Source organism: Myotis lucifugus, unplaced genomic scaffold (assembly GCF_000147115.1).
Source record: "Myotis lucifugus unplaced genomic scaffold, Myoluc2.0 scaffold_363, whole genome shotgun sequence".
NCBI classification, from domain to species: domain Eukaryota; kingdom Metazoa; phylum Chordata; class Mammalia; order Chiroptera; family Vespertilionidae; genus Myotis; species Myotis lucifugus.
The window spans coordinates 645522-661493 of NW_005871411.1; the positions used below are offsets into that span (position 1 = coordinate 645522).

The 15972-nt window shown below is 34.8% G+C and overlaps 1 protein-coding gene across 3 annotated transcripts in view; it reads right to left on the reverse strand.

Moving 5' to 3' along the window:
• PCCA (propionyl-CoA carboxylase alpha subunit) overlaps nt 1-15972 on the reverse strand; it is a 345017-nt gene that overhangs the window by 281106 nt on the left and 47939 nt on the right. For all 3 annotated transcript variants that reach the window (XM_006101457.3, XM_023764923.1, XM_023764924.1), the window contains exons 5-6: nt 12210-12323; nt 10346-10399 (exon numbers count right to left, since the gene is read on the reverse strand). In XM_006101457.3, coding sequence (XP_006101519.1) covers nt 10346-10399; nt 12210-12323 — 168 coding nt within the window. The remainder of the gene's footprint in view (nt 1-10345; nt 10400-12209; nt 12324-15972) is intronic.

A 15972-nucleotide genomic window follows, 5' to 3' on the forward strand; every position in this document is an offset into this window, starting at 1 on the left:
TCCGACTGCTGATCCCATAGGGATCAGGCCTAAACCAGCAGTCAGACATCTCCAGAGGGGTCCCAGATTGGAGAGGGTGCAGGCTGGGCTGAGGGATGCCCTCCCCGCCCCCAGTACACAAATTGCGTGCACCAGGCCTCCAGTTATTAATCAAAACATTTCCTTATAAATAAAACATAATGGTTAAGAAATGCAACACAATTTTTATCAATTGATATATTCTTATTTCTCTTAACACCTATATTCAACAACTGACTAGCATGTGAAAGACTGAATAAAACGTTAAGAAAATACACATGTGTATACACTCAGGGGTGCAGACAAATATGTCTTAAGTTTGTTGGGAAGTGAGCACATTCAAGAAAAAAATACTCTACTTAGCAAATTAGCATATCACATACTGTGCTTCAATATGGTGCTTGAGGAACTCTGTAGCAGTATTTTTAGATAAGGTAAGGTCCAGTCTAAAAACAAAGCCCCAGCAATCATCTCATTATTTCTGCATCTTCGCCCACTTTAGAAAGCATGCACTTAAAAGTTTAATTTTAGAATGTATTTGGGGCAATAAGAATCTTTAACTATATGTAACAGTGATAATTAATGTGATAATTACTTCATCTAATCCAACAAAGTCCTCTATTACCTTCACTAGAACAAAAATAATAGTCTTTCCTACTGAATTCCAAGTTTAGGGTTACATAAAAATAAATGGATGAAAATAAATTTTAAGAGATCACAAAGTTACTATAAGTAAAAATAGCATTAAAACATAAAAATGCAGGAAGCCTTTTCAAAATGCCCTTTTACAAATATTTTCAGAATTCCAAATTTTAATTCAGCAATTTTTCTCATCTAACAAATAGTTAAGTATGTACTGAAAGCTTCTTCAGTGATGCACAAGAATTAAGAAGCAAGATCTACTCGTGTACAAGTTGGGTAACAATCAACATATGGTAGATAAATACATCCATGCAATACACTGTTATTCAAACTTAAAAAGCAATGAAATTCTGACACATGCTGTAACATAGATGAACCTTGATGCAATAAGCCAGTCACAAAAGGATATATATTGTATGATTCCAACAATATGAGTTACCTAGAATATGCAAATTCATAGAGACAGAAAGCAGAACAGAGGTTACCAAGGGTAGGGGTGAAGGAACTAGGGAGTTCATGTTTAATGAGTTTGGTTTAAGATGATGAAAAAGTTCTGGAGATGAATAGTAGTGATTGTTGCACAATGTAAATGTACTTAATGTTACTGAATTGTACACTTAAAAATGGTGAAAGGGCCCGGCTGGCATGGCTCAGTGGTTGAGTGTCAGGAGATCATGGTTCGATTCCCAGTCAGGGTACATGCCTGGGGTGCAGGCTCGATTCCCAGTGTGGAGTGTGCAGGAGGCAGCCGATCAATCATTCTCTCTCATCACTGATGTTTCTATCTCTCTCTCCCTTTTTCCTTCCTCTCTGAAATCAATAAAAATATATTTAAAAAGCTAAAATTAAAAAAGTCATGAAAGGGGTAAATTTTGTTGTATATTATTTACAATTAAAAACATATAATTAAAAAGTAAAAATAAAACATAATTCTTCTGTGTACCCTAAAAATTGACCAAAATAAAAATCATTCTTAATTTCAATTCATGAAAGAAACATCCTGACTCTCTTCAAACATGTTTAAAGCAAAAATTATGACATTTTCACATGAAATTTATAATAGAGGGTTTGGCAAAAGTAGGCTAACAGTTGTAAGTATGTGAAATGCAGAGTTTATTCTTGTATTATTATTTATTAATTACTGTATTATTTTCCACATTAATAACTGTAAACGTACTTTTGCCCAGCCCTGTATATGCATGTGAAATATGATAACTATAACATAGAACATGATGATGGGACTATTTCAAAATTTCAACATTTATACCTCAAATGCTATAATACTGACTCTAGGTAGACCATATAAAGTTAAGAATGTATATTTTAATCCCTAGAAAAAGCACCAAAAAATGTGAAAGATAGATCCAATCGATACTTTTAAATGGAATTCCAAACATTAAAATTATCTAAAAAAGGCAGGAAAGGAAAACAGAAGGTAAACAGAGAACATAACAAAAAAACAATGAAAGGGTAGACATAAATCCATCCATATCTGTAATTTATTAACTATTAATAGATTTAACTGAAATTTCATAGTGGTGACTGTTACACAACTCCGTAACTATATAAAATCACTGATTTATATATATATATTCAAAAAGTTGAGTGTTATGGTATATGAATTCTATCTCAATAAACCTGTTATTAAAGAAAATAAGACAAACAAAAGCTTAATAGACTAAACACTACAATTAAAAGATACAGATGATCAGATTTAAAAAGTATGACCCAACTACATGCTGGCTACAAGAGACATGTTTTCAATATAGAGTCAGATGAAGAGGATAAATCATGCAATCAGTTAACATACGACACTTGAGTCTTTAGAGTCAAACCCTAAGCAATTTGTCCAAGACCACATAAACTATGAAGTAGCAAAGAATTTTAACTCTACTCCAGATTCTGCTCATCACTGCAAGGAGACAGTAAGGAGAGAGAGGAGGAAAGCTAGCATTTAACATTCAAATTGTATTAACCCCAGCAAAGGAAAGAAAATCCCAGCACCATCAAATCCCACATTCTTAACCTTCCTATTGAAACCACATCCCAAACCTCACAACCGTTAATGTATTTGCCATATCTACATCCTTAAAAGACTCCCTAAAACTAAAGATTTTTCCCTTTCAGGTATTCACTTTAGAGCATTTTTACTCAATATCATCTTCAAATTCTTCAACAAATATTCTAGAAGCTGAACTCTAATCCAAAAATGCAGGAAATCAAACATGTCCTCAAACATTTCAAAGGACATTCTGTTATGATAAGAGTTTAATTAATATTCTTCCATAGGTTTTCACAAATTCTTTTGAACATAACATATTGAAGAGTCACAAATAAAAATATATCAGCTCTGCCGGCATGGTTCAGTGGTTGAGCATCTACCTATAAACCAGGAGGTCAGAGTTTGATTCCCGGTCAGGGCACATACCTGGCTTGCTGGCTGGATGCCCAGTAGAGGGCATGCAAAAGGCAGCCAATTGATGATTCTCTCTCATCATTGATGTTTCTATCATTCTCTCCCTCTCCCTTCCTCTCTGAAATCAATAAAAATATATTTTTTAAAAATATATCACAAAAGTATTGTCAAAAGGAAAGGAGTCATCAAACTTTCTCCTCTAAATCCAGGGAGACTTGATTAGTTCAATATAAAACTATAAGAAATAAAAGGTATCAGTGACTGTATTCTATAGCTCTACCAGCTCACTCAAGCATTTTACTTATAAAGTTAGCAAATCCATGTGAAGATAGTTACTTTCACTGGCATCCAAGATCAAGAGATCATAAAAACAAAAGAAATAATTCTGTTTTTAAATCTTAACAATGGTACACAAATTGAGGATTTAAAAAAAGGGGAAGGGGCAGAAAGCAAATAGCCTCCATCAATAGCATAAATAGGTACAACGCAAAGGTACTGATCTAAAAAACAACAACAACACTAACAACCCAGTCTACCTGCAATTCATTTTTTTAACCACCATTTTTTTATTTATTGACTTAAGAGAGAGATCAATTTCTTATTTATGCATTCATTCTTTGCTTTTTATATGTGCCCTGCAACCATGGTGTATCAGGATGATGTTCTAACCAACTGAGCTACCTGCCCAGGACTTATAGTTCCAATTCATCTTAGAAAGAGTTTGGAACATTTACTGAGCATGGGATTTATAGTCATACTAGAGGCCCAGTGCACGGATTCATGCACTGGTGGGGTCCATCAGCATGGCCTGCGCCCTCTCGCAATCCAGGACCCCGTGGATGATGTCGGAGACCGAGTCTCGGCCTGATCCCCGCAGGCCAGGCCGAGGGACCCCACCAGTGCAGGAATCCATGCACTGGGTGGTTTCAGCCCGATCCCCGTAGGCCAGCCCGAGGGACCCCACTGGTGCATGAATCCGTGCACCGGGCCTCTAGTGTGCATTTAAGATCTTTGGTTAATCTCTTCCTGCTCTCCCCACTCCCCCCTTTCTTTTGAGATTCATCAGTCTGTTCCATGTTTCCATGCCTGTGCATTGAGCGTCTACCCCCTGGTGGCCAGTGCATGTCATAGCTACCGGTGGGACGGTAGAACGGTCAAACGGTCGCTTAGGCTTTTATATATATAGTCATTTTGATGAAATCTATACTCTCATTTACTAGCTATGTGACATTGGGAAGGCATTTATTTCTAAGACTATTCTCTGTCCTATAAAACCAAGAATAAAAGTAATAATATATCACAGACTGTCATGAAGATTAAATGAGAATGATGCAAGTGCATATGTAGGTAGAAATTTCATACCTATATTTTAAGAGTCTGGGGAAGGGAAGAAACATTCTTTTCTTGTAAACAAACAAAACCTAAGTTCAGCAAATAAGAATACCCTATATAACAAATTGATAGACAAATTGTAACACAGGGGCACACAGGCTCCAGAAGAATGGTAGCAGTGGTAGCCTCTAGGGATTAAACTGGGGGTTAGGGTCAGAGATCCAGAGATGGAAAAAACTATCTCATTTAACTATCTCATTTTCCTAAAAACTCTTCAATAACATTTGCTATCCACTGAAGTAATGATTATTAACACCTATAATGACTAAGGTGATTTGCCTGGCAATGCCAGACTTTGTGCTAAGTTTTCTATATATGTTGTTTCTAGTTTTACAAAAGCCCTGCACAGTATGTATCATTCTCTTCATTTTTGCCCTTGAAAATTTTTTGAGCTATTTTCAAATTTTGCTACTATGAATAAGTTCACAATTAACATTTTAAAAAGTGTATCTTTACAAACAGCAGTGTGGTGGCTGCCAGAAGGAAGGGGGTGGTGAAGAAGAGGTCCTAATACTAATATATGGTGACAGAAGATTTGACTTTGGATGGTGGATACAATATACTGATCTTGTAACATAGAGACCCACACCTGAAACCTCTATGTTCATGCTGACCAATGGCACCCCAATATATTTAATAAAAATAAAAAGTGTATCTTTATAGATGAAATTCTTAAGAGTGGAACTATGAAGTCAAAGAATATGCATTTTAAATTTGTATAGATACAAGTAAATTTCTGGCAAAAAAAAAAAGCTGAAATTAATTTACACTCCTAAGAACAAGACAATTCACTTGTACAATTGCCTACACTGAATGTTATAGCTATTTTTAAAATTTCTGCTTAGTCCAATGGATTAAAAAGTTACATCTCACTATTGTTTTCACAGTAGTTATATTTCGTATCTTGCTAAGTCTCCAACGAAAAGAGGTAAAAGAATACATTCATCAAATCTCGAATGCTTGGCATAGTTCCCTTCTGTGCCCTGAATGCTCAGCATTCTGATAGAACTCACTATCTACCTGTATATATACACCCATCTCTTAAATACATGGGTACGCCTCAAACACGAAACACAAATTATTAAATCTAACATAAAAATTTCTCATAGAGTGAGTTACTATAAATTATAATGCTATGCTGCACCAAAATTATATAATGATATGGGTGAAATATATTTAAAAAAACAGAAAGATAGCTAGAACACTATCCCTTTAAACTACTATCCCTCTTTTCCAGGAGCAGGTAGTTTTACTTTTCAAAGCTCTCTCGTAAACTCTAAGAATTTCTTTTCTTTTTCTTTTTTTTTAAATTTTTTTCTTTTAATAATTTCAGAGAGGAAGGGAGAGGGAAAGAGAGAAACATTAATGACGAAAGAGAATAATTGATCGCTGCCTTCTGCACAACCCCCACTGGGGATAGAGCCCACAACCTGGGCATGTGTCCTTGACCGGAATTGAACCTGAGACCCTTCAGTCTGCAGGCTGACGCTGAATTGAACCTGAGACCCTTCAGTCTGCAGGCTGACGCTCTATCCACTGAGCCAAACCAGCTAGGACAAGAATTTCTTTTCTTAATCCTAACATTCCTCACAGCTGCTCATCAGTATTCCTTTATGGCTCAGAATACTAGGAGTCCAGAGGGAAAATAGAGAATGAAAAACAGTTCGAAAATAAAATCTGCTTGCTCAGCACATTAAAATTACTGAAAATTGCTACTTATGAGAGTTATTTGTAGCTTTGTTTTTTCCATGAATTATTTAGGCAAAACAAATAAGACATGGTTTTACTTAAATCTTGTACAACAGAGATTGTATGTCATCTGATCCAACTTCGTGTAAATTAAGCTTAAGTAATAATGTCCCCTAAATGAAATTTATAAAAAATTTAGTACACTTTTACATTTGGCTCACTGTATACTTTCTAAAGCAAATATATACCATAAATTCAGAATATTTTTCAATAAATCATTTTTATTTATTGCTATTAATTAAAAACAATAATATATCAAATAAAGCACAAATAATTTTTCTATAAGCAAAATAAACATTACACTGTTGTTGTTTTTTTAATTCTTTATTGTTTAAAGCAGCGGTTCTCAACCTGTGGGTCGTGACCCCTTTGGCGGTCGAACGACCCTTTCACAAGGGTCGCCTAAGACCATCCTGCATATCAGATATTTACATTACGATTCATAACAGTAGCAAAATTACAGTTATGAAGTAGCAACAAAAATAATTTTATGGTTGGGGGTCACCACATGAGGAACTGTTTTAAAGGGCCAGAAGGTTGAGAACCACTGGACTTTAAAGTATTACATATGTCTCCTTTTTCTCGGGAGTTCTATTTTTAATTTTTTGAGGAAACTCCATTCAGTTTTCCACAGTGGCTACACATTACACTGGTTTTTGAAGAGCAATAAAAACAACAGAACCAGAAATTACTGGGGAGTAAACCTCCATATTTGATTAAATTCCAAACACAAGATTAGTATTAAACATAAAAAAACTTTGCACCCTGGCTGGGTGATTCAGTGGGTTGGTTGAAGCCTCATCCCATACACCAAATGGTTTTGGGTTCGATTCCTGGTCAGGGCATATACCTAGGTTTCGGGTTAGATCCCTGTCGGGCACGTAAGGGAAGCAACCAATGAATGTTTCTTTCTCTCTCTCTCTCTCTCTCTCTCTCTCTCTCTCTCTCCCTCCCTCCCTTCCTCCCTCCCTCCCTCCCCCTGTCAGGCATGTAAGGGAAGCAACCAATGGATGTTTCTCTCTCTCTCTCAACCAATGGATGTTTCTCTCTCTCTCTCTCTCTCTCTCTCTCTCTCTCATAAATATATCAATATATCCTCAGTTGAAGAAAAAAAAATTCCCCCCAACTTCTACCAGTCTTCCTAGACAAAAGTTTCCACTAACATGATAATCTATCACCACTATGTTGGAAATCAGAATTCTAATAATATACCCAGTTTGGAATAATAACTGTCAAATTTCAATGGTTGGTCACCAATCACACAAACAATATTTATATGGCATAACAAAATCTGTAAACAATTTCATTTTACTGTGAATTTACCAACTATAACCAGATATTCCAAAAGGAGCATCTTAAATGGCATACTACAATGGGAAAAGTGTTTTTCTTTTGGGGGAGGGTGGATTTTAATGGTAGGAAAATTATATCCCAAATAAGAATCTTACCATGATGCACACAAAAAAGAGGGTTAGTTATCACTAGCCGCCTATTTTTATAATGAACAAAAATATAGAGTAATATTGCCTTCTATTTACAAAACAGTTCTTTTCATGATAGTTGAAAAGTTTTCTTGCAGGTTATTGTTTTATAATTCTTAATGTAATAATATGTATTTAATCCTTCCAAAACATTCACTGAATTTACTATGTAGAAATCATTAGGACAGATAACAAAAGGGAAACAAAGACTGATGAGACCAAATTTCTTGTCTCAAGAGGACAATAAAATACAAAAAAAAAAAGTCGTAATTTTAACATAATATGGAAAGTGGTAGACAAAAGAAGAAATCTAAAAAAAAAAATGCTCTACTCTGGCCTGCATGGCTCAGTGGTTAAGCATCGACCTATGAACCAGGAAGTCGAGGTTCAATTCCTGATCAGGGCTCAGTCCCCAGTGTGGGGTGTGCAGGAGGCAGCCGGGCAAGATTCTCTCTCATCACTGATGTTTCTCTCTCTCTCTCCCTCTCCCTTCCTCTCTGAAATAAAAATATATATATATATTTAAAATAAATAAATAAATAAATGCTCTAGAAGACAGAAGAAAGAGATTAGTTCTCACCAGAAGGATATGGAAAACTGTCTTGGTAGGGGTACCCATGTGAATTGTGCCCCTAAGGATCGATAGTAAGTGGAAATGTGGGAGGAGAGGACACTGGAGAAAGAGTGATGATGAAAGGCAAGGAATAGGAAAGAGCCAGCCATGTTTGGGAATAGCATAAAGTCTGGCTTGGCTGAGGCATAGCCCTGTTAAGGAAAATGGAGAAGGTTAGAAAGAAAATTAGTGAGAAAGCAAGGAGTCATAAATTCTACACTATTTTCTCTAACATGAAACCCCTGATAGAAATAATCTTTCTTATCTGTATTTATGGAGAATTTAAACACCTCGTAATATTTTCTTCCCTGAATTGAAGTCATTTGTGTACTTGTCTTATTTTCCACAAGATGACGATGAGCTCCTCATGAGCAGGACCCACATCTGGTTCATTTTTATGCTTGAACATACTGATAGATAGCAAATATGCATTTTTTAAAGTGATTAGATAATGCATGAATAAATATATTGGCCATGTCATTTAACTTCTGTGGGACTCAGTTTCTCCTTTTTACCAGGAGTTTGCAAACTTTTTCTATAAAGGGCCATACAATCAACATTTTAGGCTTCACAGGCTATTTGATCTGTTACAGCCAGGCAATTCTGCTGTTGTAGAGCAAAAGCAGCCCAGACCACACGTAAATGAACAAGCATGGCTGTGTGCCAATAAAACTTAATTTACAAACACAGGCAGCAGGCCCCACTTGGCCCATGAACCATAGTTTAGAGACACCTCACTTGTACAAACTTAAATTTAACGCATGATATTGTACAAGTACATTTTAAATGTCAGTATTATATAGAAATTATTTTCTTATGTAATGACAGAACCTAAGCCAAAATTTCAAACAAGGAGATGAAAAATAAAAAGGAGGTATAAATAGGAAAATGTAAATACACTGCATAAAACCTGGTGAATCTGGACCTTTGGGTAGTTCCACCGAATTTGCCCTCTCCCAACACTTGTTACCATTACCATCTGTGTGACCTTAACTCACAATCTCTTTAGGCCTTAAATTTTTTTTTCTATTTTATTTTTATTCTTAAATTACAGATTACATTCAATATTATTTTGTATTAGTTTCAGACGAACAGCCTAGTGGTTAGTGTTCTCCCAATATCTCCAATACTAACCTGACACCATACATAGTTATTACAATATTATTGACTATATTCTTCAGGCCTTAATTTTTAATCAGTAAAGTAAATTGGTTAAAATAGATAATTCTAAGATAGAACTCCGTGACCTTTAGAATTGTTCCAAATTAAATTTATAGATTTTAAGTGAAAATTTTATCTAGAAAATGATTACATTCATAAATAATTTTAATCCATGGCAGAACAAAATACCAAGTATACCACAGAAACAAAGTATAACATATTAGAATAATAAACTAAGATAATCTAATACCTAGAATAATAATTGATCTAATGAGCTTTTTGAAACATTATCCATAATCATATTTTAGTATCGGAAAACTAAGGTTTCAGTAACATCTTGAATGTAGTTATAAATACACCAGGAAAATCAGTTTAATAGCAAATACAGGTTAATTCACCTAACCAGGACGGTGATATCAGGAGGATATTCAGATTGTAATAAAACTTTTCCCAAAATAGAGAAGGTAGTAAGATATGATCTTAAATGCCACAATATACAGTAAAATGGAAAAAAAACAGAATCTTATTCTGGCTTCACATTCCAATCACATGGTAAAATAATTAATAAATCACTGAACACCCTGACATATTTAGTGAAAACTGGGGTTTTTTAAAGTTAAAAGTCAAAGGCAATATATAATAAACTAGTGTCACTCATTAGGTGTATGGTGATTTTATAACTTTTCCATGTTTACTCTTCAAATCAAGACAGGTTACAAAATAAAAACTCTTTACTTTTCACAAACTATTTTCAAAGAATTGTCTTGTCAGTTAAAATTCTCTAATTCACCACTACCCATATTTACAAAAGTAACTCCATTACACTGCTTTCTGAAATGTAAATTAACAGTTTTTGGTTCATTACAAACTTACCAAACATTTGGCAAATCCTTTGTTTTCTGAAAGGAATCCATACCCTGGATGCACCTTAGAAATGAAAACAAAAGGCACTTTAAATTTTATCATAGAATACAGCAAACAAAATATACAGTGCAGTTATGGGTTTACTGTTCAAGGGCCCTTGAGTAAGGTTACTTCTCTCACATAGTGATCAGCTCCCACTCACATTCCTGAGTACAGACTCAGATTCCAAGACACGGCCTGTTTTACAATCACTTCATGCACACTACCTTTGTCCTAACCACAATGAGGGCCATCTACCTACATGTCTACCTGTCCACCTGCATTTGACTACCTATTCAACACAACTCACACTCTCCCTGTTTTCTGAGGCTAACCTTGGCCACAAGTCTAAAAATTTTTCTAATAACTGGTGAATCAAAGAATTATGTTAAAGAAAATCTTTTGCAAGATAGATTTGAAAAACTTTTCATTCCCTTTACAGTACCAGGAACTGCTACTTTCCAAAACCCTGGTTACAAGCCAAGTAACATATTTTATTCCTGACATTAATGTACTCAGCCTTTACCAATGAGCAGTTTCTGAAAAATGTTACCAAAATGGAAGTTTGGTTTATACTATTTCTTTTTACTCTGAATGCTTTTTTCTTCTAACATCTATTCTTCTTTTCCTCCTCGCCCCACTTAGCCATCCACCACCTCTTTATGCTATGCTATGCAAGCCACATTGTTACAGTCTAAATTCTACCATCCTATTCTAATCAAGTGATTTTTGCTTCTACCACACTGGCCAAACATAAATTTAGCCACTCTGTTATCAGTCAGTATTGAATATGTTTCCAGTAAAACAATTCTGCTATAAGAAAAGTCAAATTCCTGAAGAGGCTGGTATCATAAACTAGAAGAAGCTACACATCCAAGATTTTTAAATTCTGAACCAAGGTTTATTTATAAACATGCAACAGAATAATTTAAACTACTGCAGCACAGGATAAAAGCTTCACCCCACCAATCTCATTTTATATAAACATTCAACTAAACATCGCATTCTGACAAGCTACAGTTTTACTTTCATTAACTCAACTAATAAACTGTAAACATCCATAATATGGGTTCACAAATTCAGCTTATTTAAACATACATTTCTTTCAAAAAAAATGTGAAAACTAATTGAAGCACTCCAGGTTAATTGCTGGTGTCAGCTGCTTTCATTCAATTTTAGAGATAACTGCATAGTTTTAACCTTATATATAATTAGTTCTGACATAAAAACACACACAACAACAACAAAACACTATTTCTGATGTCAGAAACCCATCTTTCCTTGGATTCCATTTCATTCAAACAGAATGGGGGTGGGCAGAATTACTGATTCCTCCAAGCAAGTTATATGTAACCTATTGACATAATCCAAGTAAAATCATTACCAATTACATTGTTTATATTTCTTGAAGTATATCTAGGTGTACATAGTTTTTAAGTGATTAAAATAGAATTTAAACTGGGGCCTTTTGGATCCTGTTTATAATACAGAATTTTTTTTTAATGTTCTTATTACATAGAAAGGGTTAATACTCAAAACTAATTGCTATTTCTTTTTTTTTTCCCCCTAGCAAATTTGGAAATGAACTGAAACTGCTCCCTGGTGTGAAAGCTGAATCCAGCAGCCACCTGCAGGATCAGCGACCAACACTGCCAGATGCCACAAAGCCTTTGATTTCCAGTAGCAAATTCAGCCACATTTAACTCATGTGACATGAACTAACTGCAACAGTATTTTCAATCATTCTTTCTTATTTTCTTTTTAAGATACAAACTCAAGCTTTCTGCTCACTACATATGAAACAGCTGCAGGAGAGAGATTCGTTCAGACTCACAGCTTGGGCCTTGGTTTTCCTGATGGCTTCCAGGATGGCCTCCATGTTGAGGTAGCTTTTACTGGTGGGAGCGGGGCCAACACACACAGCCTCGTCCGCCATCTTCACGTGAACCTGAAAAGACAAACCTCTGCGTTAGCAGATGCTCCCAGCAAAACGAACTACCTCATCTACAAATACACACAACACTGCAATGATTGTTTCACGTATCATTTATGGAGTCAGATTTCTTTTTGGATATGCACTAAAAAAATTACAATGGAACAAATAAGCTCAGGAACTATATTAACCATAAGTTCATTTATTACAAGCCTGATCCACTGTGTAACCAAATAATTTCCATAATATTCCCTACCAATTTGATTAAGTAAAATCACAGCAAGTAACTAGAGCCTCCGATTTGGTTCTGCTATACATAAATCTTATATCAAAACTTCCGTGTTACATGTAGGCAGGGTCACCCAATATTTTAATAACAAGAGCTCATGCCCAGTTCTAAGCAAGCTCCCCAGGAAGTGGGGATAATGAGAGGGACTGAATGAAGGGATGCAGTGAATGTCCCTGCACAGCATCAGGTCAGCACCATGCACAAATTAAAGCCCAGGACTAAAGAGTTCAATATCATCACACATGACTCAGAAAATTTTGAGAATCACTTAAATACTCTCACATTTAATCCTTGTCTACTTTACCTTTATTCCTGAAAAAAACTGATATGTGCATTAAGTCCTAAATCTACTAAAATCTAAGGAATATATGCTCCATTTTGAGTACTACTCACTTTACAATGTTTTAAATCTATTTTTGCTTAATACAGGCTAGGCATTCAATACCGAAAAGAGTAAGCGGCTTACTTCTAAAAGAAATTACTCTTTTAAAATGATGAAGCCGCTCATATTTTTGAAATGGCTTTTCCTAACAGTTTTCCAGTTTAAGGAACTTCCGATCAGTTTCAATTTATTTTATAAGGCAGATATAAAAATTGGAATACATTCATATACCTAGACAGTTGTGATCCACCCTGCTACCCCACCAAAAGACTAAGGTGGCCCATACTTTTGCTTATTGCTTCAGCTGTGAAATAATTTTTAAAGAAGCACTTTGTTTTAAATGAGATCTACAAAAAAAGTAAACCAAGAAAATCGTCTTTTAGAAAGCTCAGATTTTTCTTTATCAATTCAACATATTTTCCAATGAAGTAAAAAATTAGATTATGTATTAAATGGTAAAAGATATGTCTGAAGGATTTACAGAGCAATATCTTAATATAACATTGTGTGTGTGTGTGTGTGTGGGGGGGGGGGGGGTGTGTGTACACACACACACACACACATATCCTGCAATCTCTTTAAAAACATCTGCTTCAAGGAAAGACAGCCATGCTCAGGGATCCTAAATATTTCCATGTTCAAAGCAAGGCTCTCCTTGTGGTTGTCTTTGCCTTGTTTATTCCCAAACTCAAATTGCTCCTCCTCCCTCAGACCAGAATGCCCCCTCCTTTATTAACCTGTGCCCAGTTCAGATCCTATTAGTAGCAATTTTTTTTGCTATAACTGTTGTTGTGTCTTTTTCTATAAGACATTGAATACTAAATAATCCTTTAAAAAAATAACACATGATACTGTATAAATATAGAACTCTACAGATCCCACCAAAAACAAAGATAAATAAAAATAAATAAAGATCCCACCAAAAAAAAAACTACTAGAACTAATAAATGAATTCGGTAAAGTAGCAGGATACAAAATAAATATCCAGAAACCACTTGCATTTTATACACCAATAATGAACAATTAGAAAAGGAAACTAAGAAAACAATCCCATTTATAATTGCATAAAAAAACAAACCTTGGAATAAATTTAACCAAAGATGTATTAAAGGATATACAAATAAGTGTAAGCATATAACATGTTCATAGACAGAAAAAATTAACATCATTAAAAGCAATCTAAAGATTCAATGCAATTCCTATCAAGATAACAATGGCATATTTCATGGAACTAGAAAAAAATATTCCAAAAATTTATATGGAACCACAAAAGAACCTGAATAGCCACAGCAATCTTGAGAAAGAAGAACAAAGTTGAAGGACTCACACCAACCGATATCAAACTATACTACAAGGTCATAGTAATCAAAACAGCATGGTACTGGCATAAAAACAGACACATAGATCAATGGAATAGAACAGAGCACCCAGAAAAACCCCCACGCCTTTATGGTCAATTATAACTGGTGCAGCCACTATGGAAAGCAGTATGAAGTTACCTCAAATAATAAATAATAAAAAATGGAACTGCCTTATAACCCAGTGATTCCACTCCTGGGAATTTATCTGAAGAAACCCAAAACACTAATTTGAAAGAATATATGCACTCCTTTGTTCACTGCAGCATTATTTACAATAGCCAAGATTTGGAAGCAGCCCAAATGCCCATCAGTAGATGAGTGGGTAAAAAAAGCTGTGGTACATTTACACAATGAAATACTACTTGGCTAAAAAAAAAAAGAAGGAAATCATACCCTTTGTGACCACATGGATAGACCTGGACAGTATTATGCTAAGTGAAATAACCCAGTCAGAGAAAGACAAGTACCATATTATTTCGCTCATATATGGAATCTAATGAACAAAATAAACTAACAAATCAAATAGAAACAGATTCATAGATGCAGAGAACAGGCTGACCACTCTCACAGGGGAGGGAGTTTGGGGGGGTTGAGTGAAAAAGGTGAAGGAATTAAGCAAAAAACAAACCAAAAAAAAAAACACCTCATAGACACAGACAACAGTATGGTGATTACTAAAGGGACAAGGGGTGCGGGGAGATAGAAAAGGGTAACTGAGGGATAAATGGTGATGGAAGGAGACTTAACTTTGGGTGATGAACACACAATACAATATATAGATGATATATTATAGAATAGTACACCTGAAACCTATATAATTTTACTAACCAATGTCACCCCAATAAGTTCAATAAAAAAATATTTTTAAAAAGACTGCATTAACCAGGTGGGGATAACGTATTTAAGGTTAAATCCATACTTATTCTATATATATTTTATTTCCCTCCAATATTACCTATTATTAAAGATGCACTTAATGCTTCATTGCTACTACTAGGTCTTTCCCAGGTACTTCAGCTTCATCTCCGTTAATTTAAACTCCAATAGAACTTAGCACAAATTTTGGCCATTTAATTGCATCCTGCCCAGTAATGTTATTCAGACTGCTTTATAGATTTTATGTCTGTTATAATTTACACATTCTTCTCCTTGATATCATAAGGTCCTGCTAGACAGAAGTTGTGTCTTAAAATTCTTTTTTTTAAATCTCCTCCAGCACAGTGTCATGTACTAAAAGCTTAACTCATGTACACGTAAATGGAAATTTATTTAATAACTTTCATTGTTTAGCCATTGTCTGCGTGGTAGAAGTCTAACTGCACAAAATTAAACCTTCTCCTCTTAGCAATACATATGGGAACTGAGGGTTGTATGGGGGGAAAGAAATGAAAAGATATATATACACATATATGTGTATATTTATATGTCCAAAATTTCTACAATGAATATGCATCAAAAAGTAAAAAGAAAGAGAATCCTAATTGCATTTTGACTTATACACTCCCAGTCTTTTCTCTAAATATACTTTTGTAACCATACTGCATATATAATTTTGCACCCTCTTGTTTTTTAACATCATATTAGACATTTTTTCCTACATTATCACAAATTCTTTGTAATTATACTGAGAAT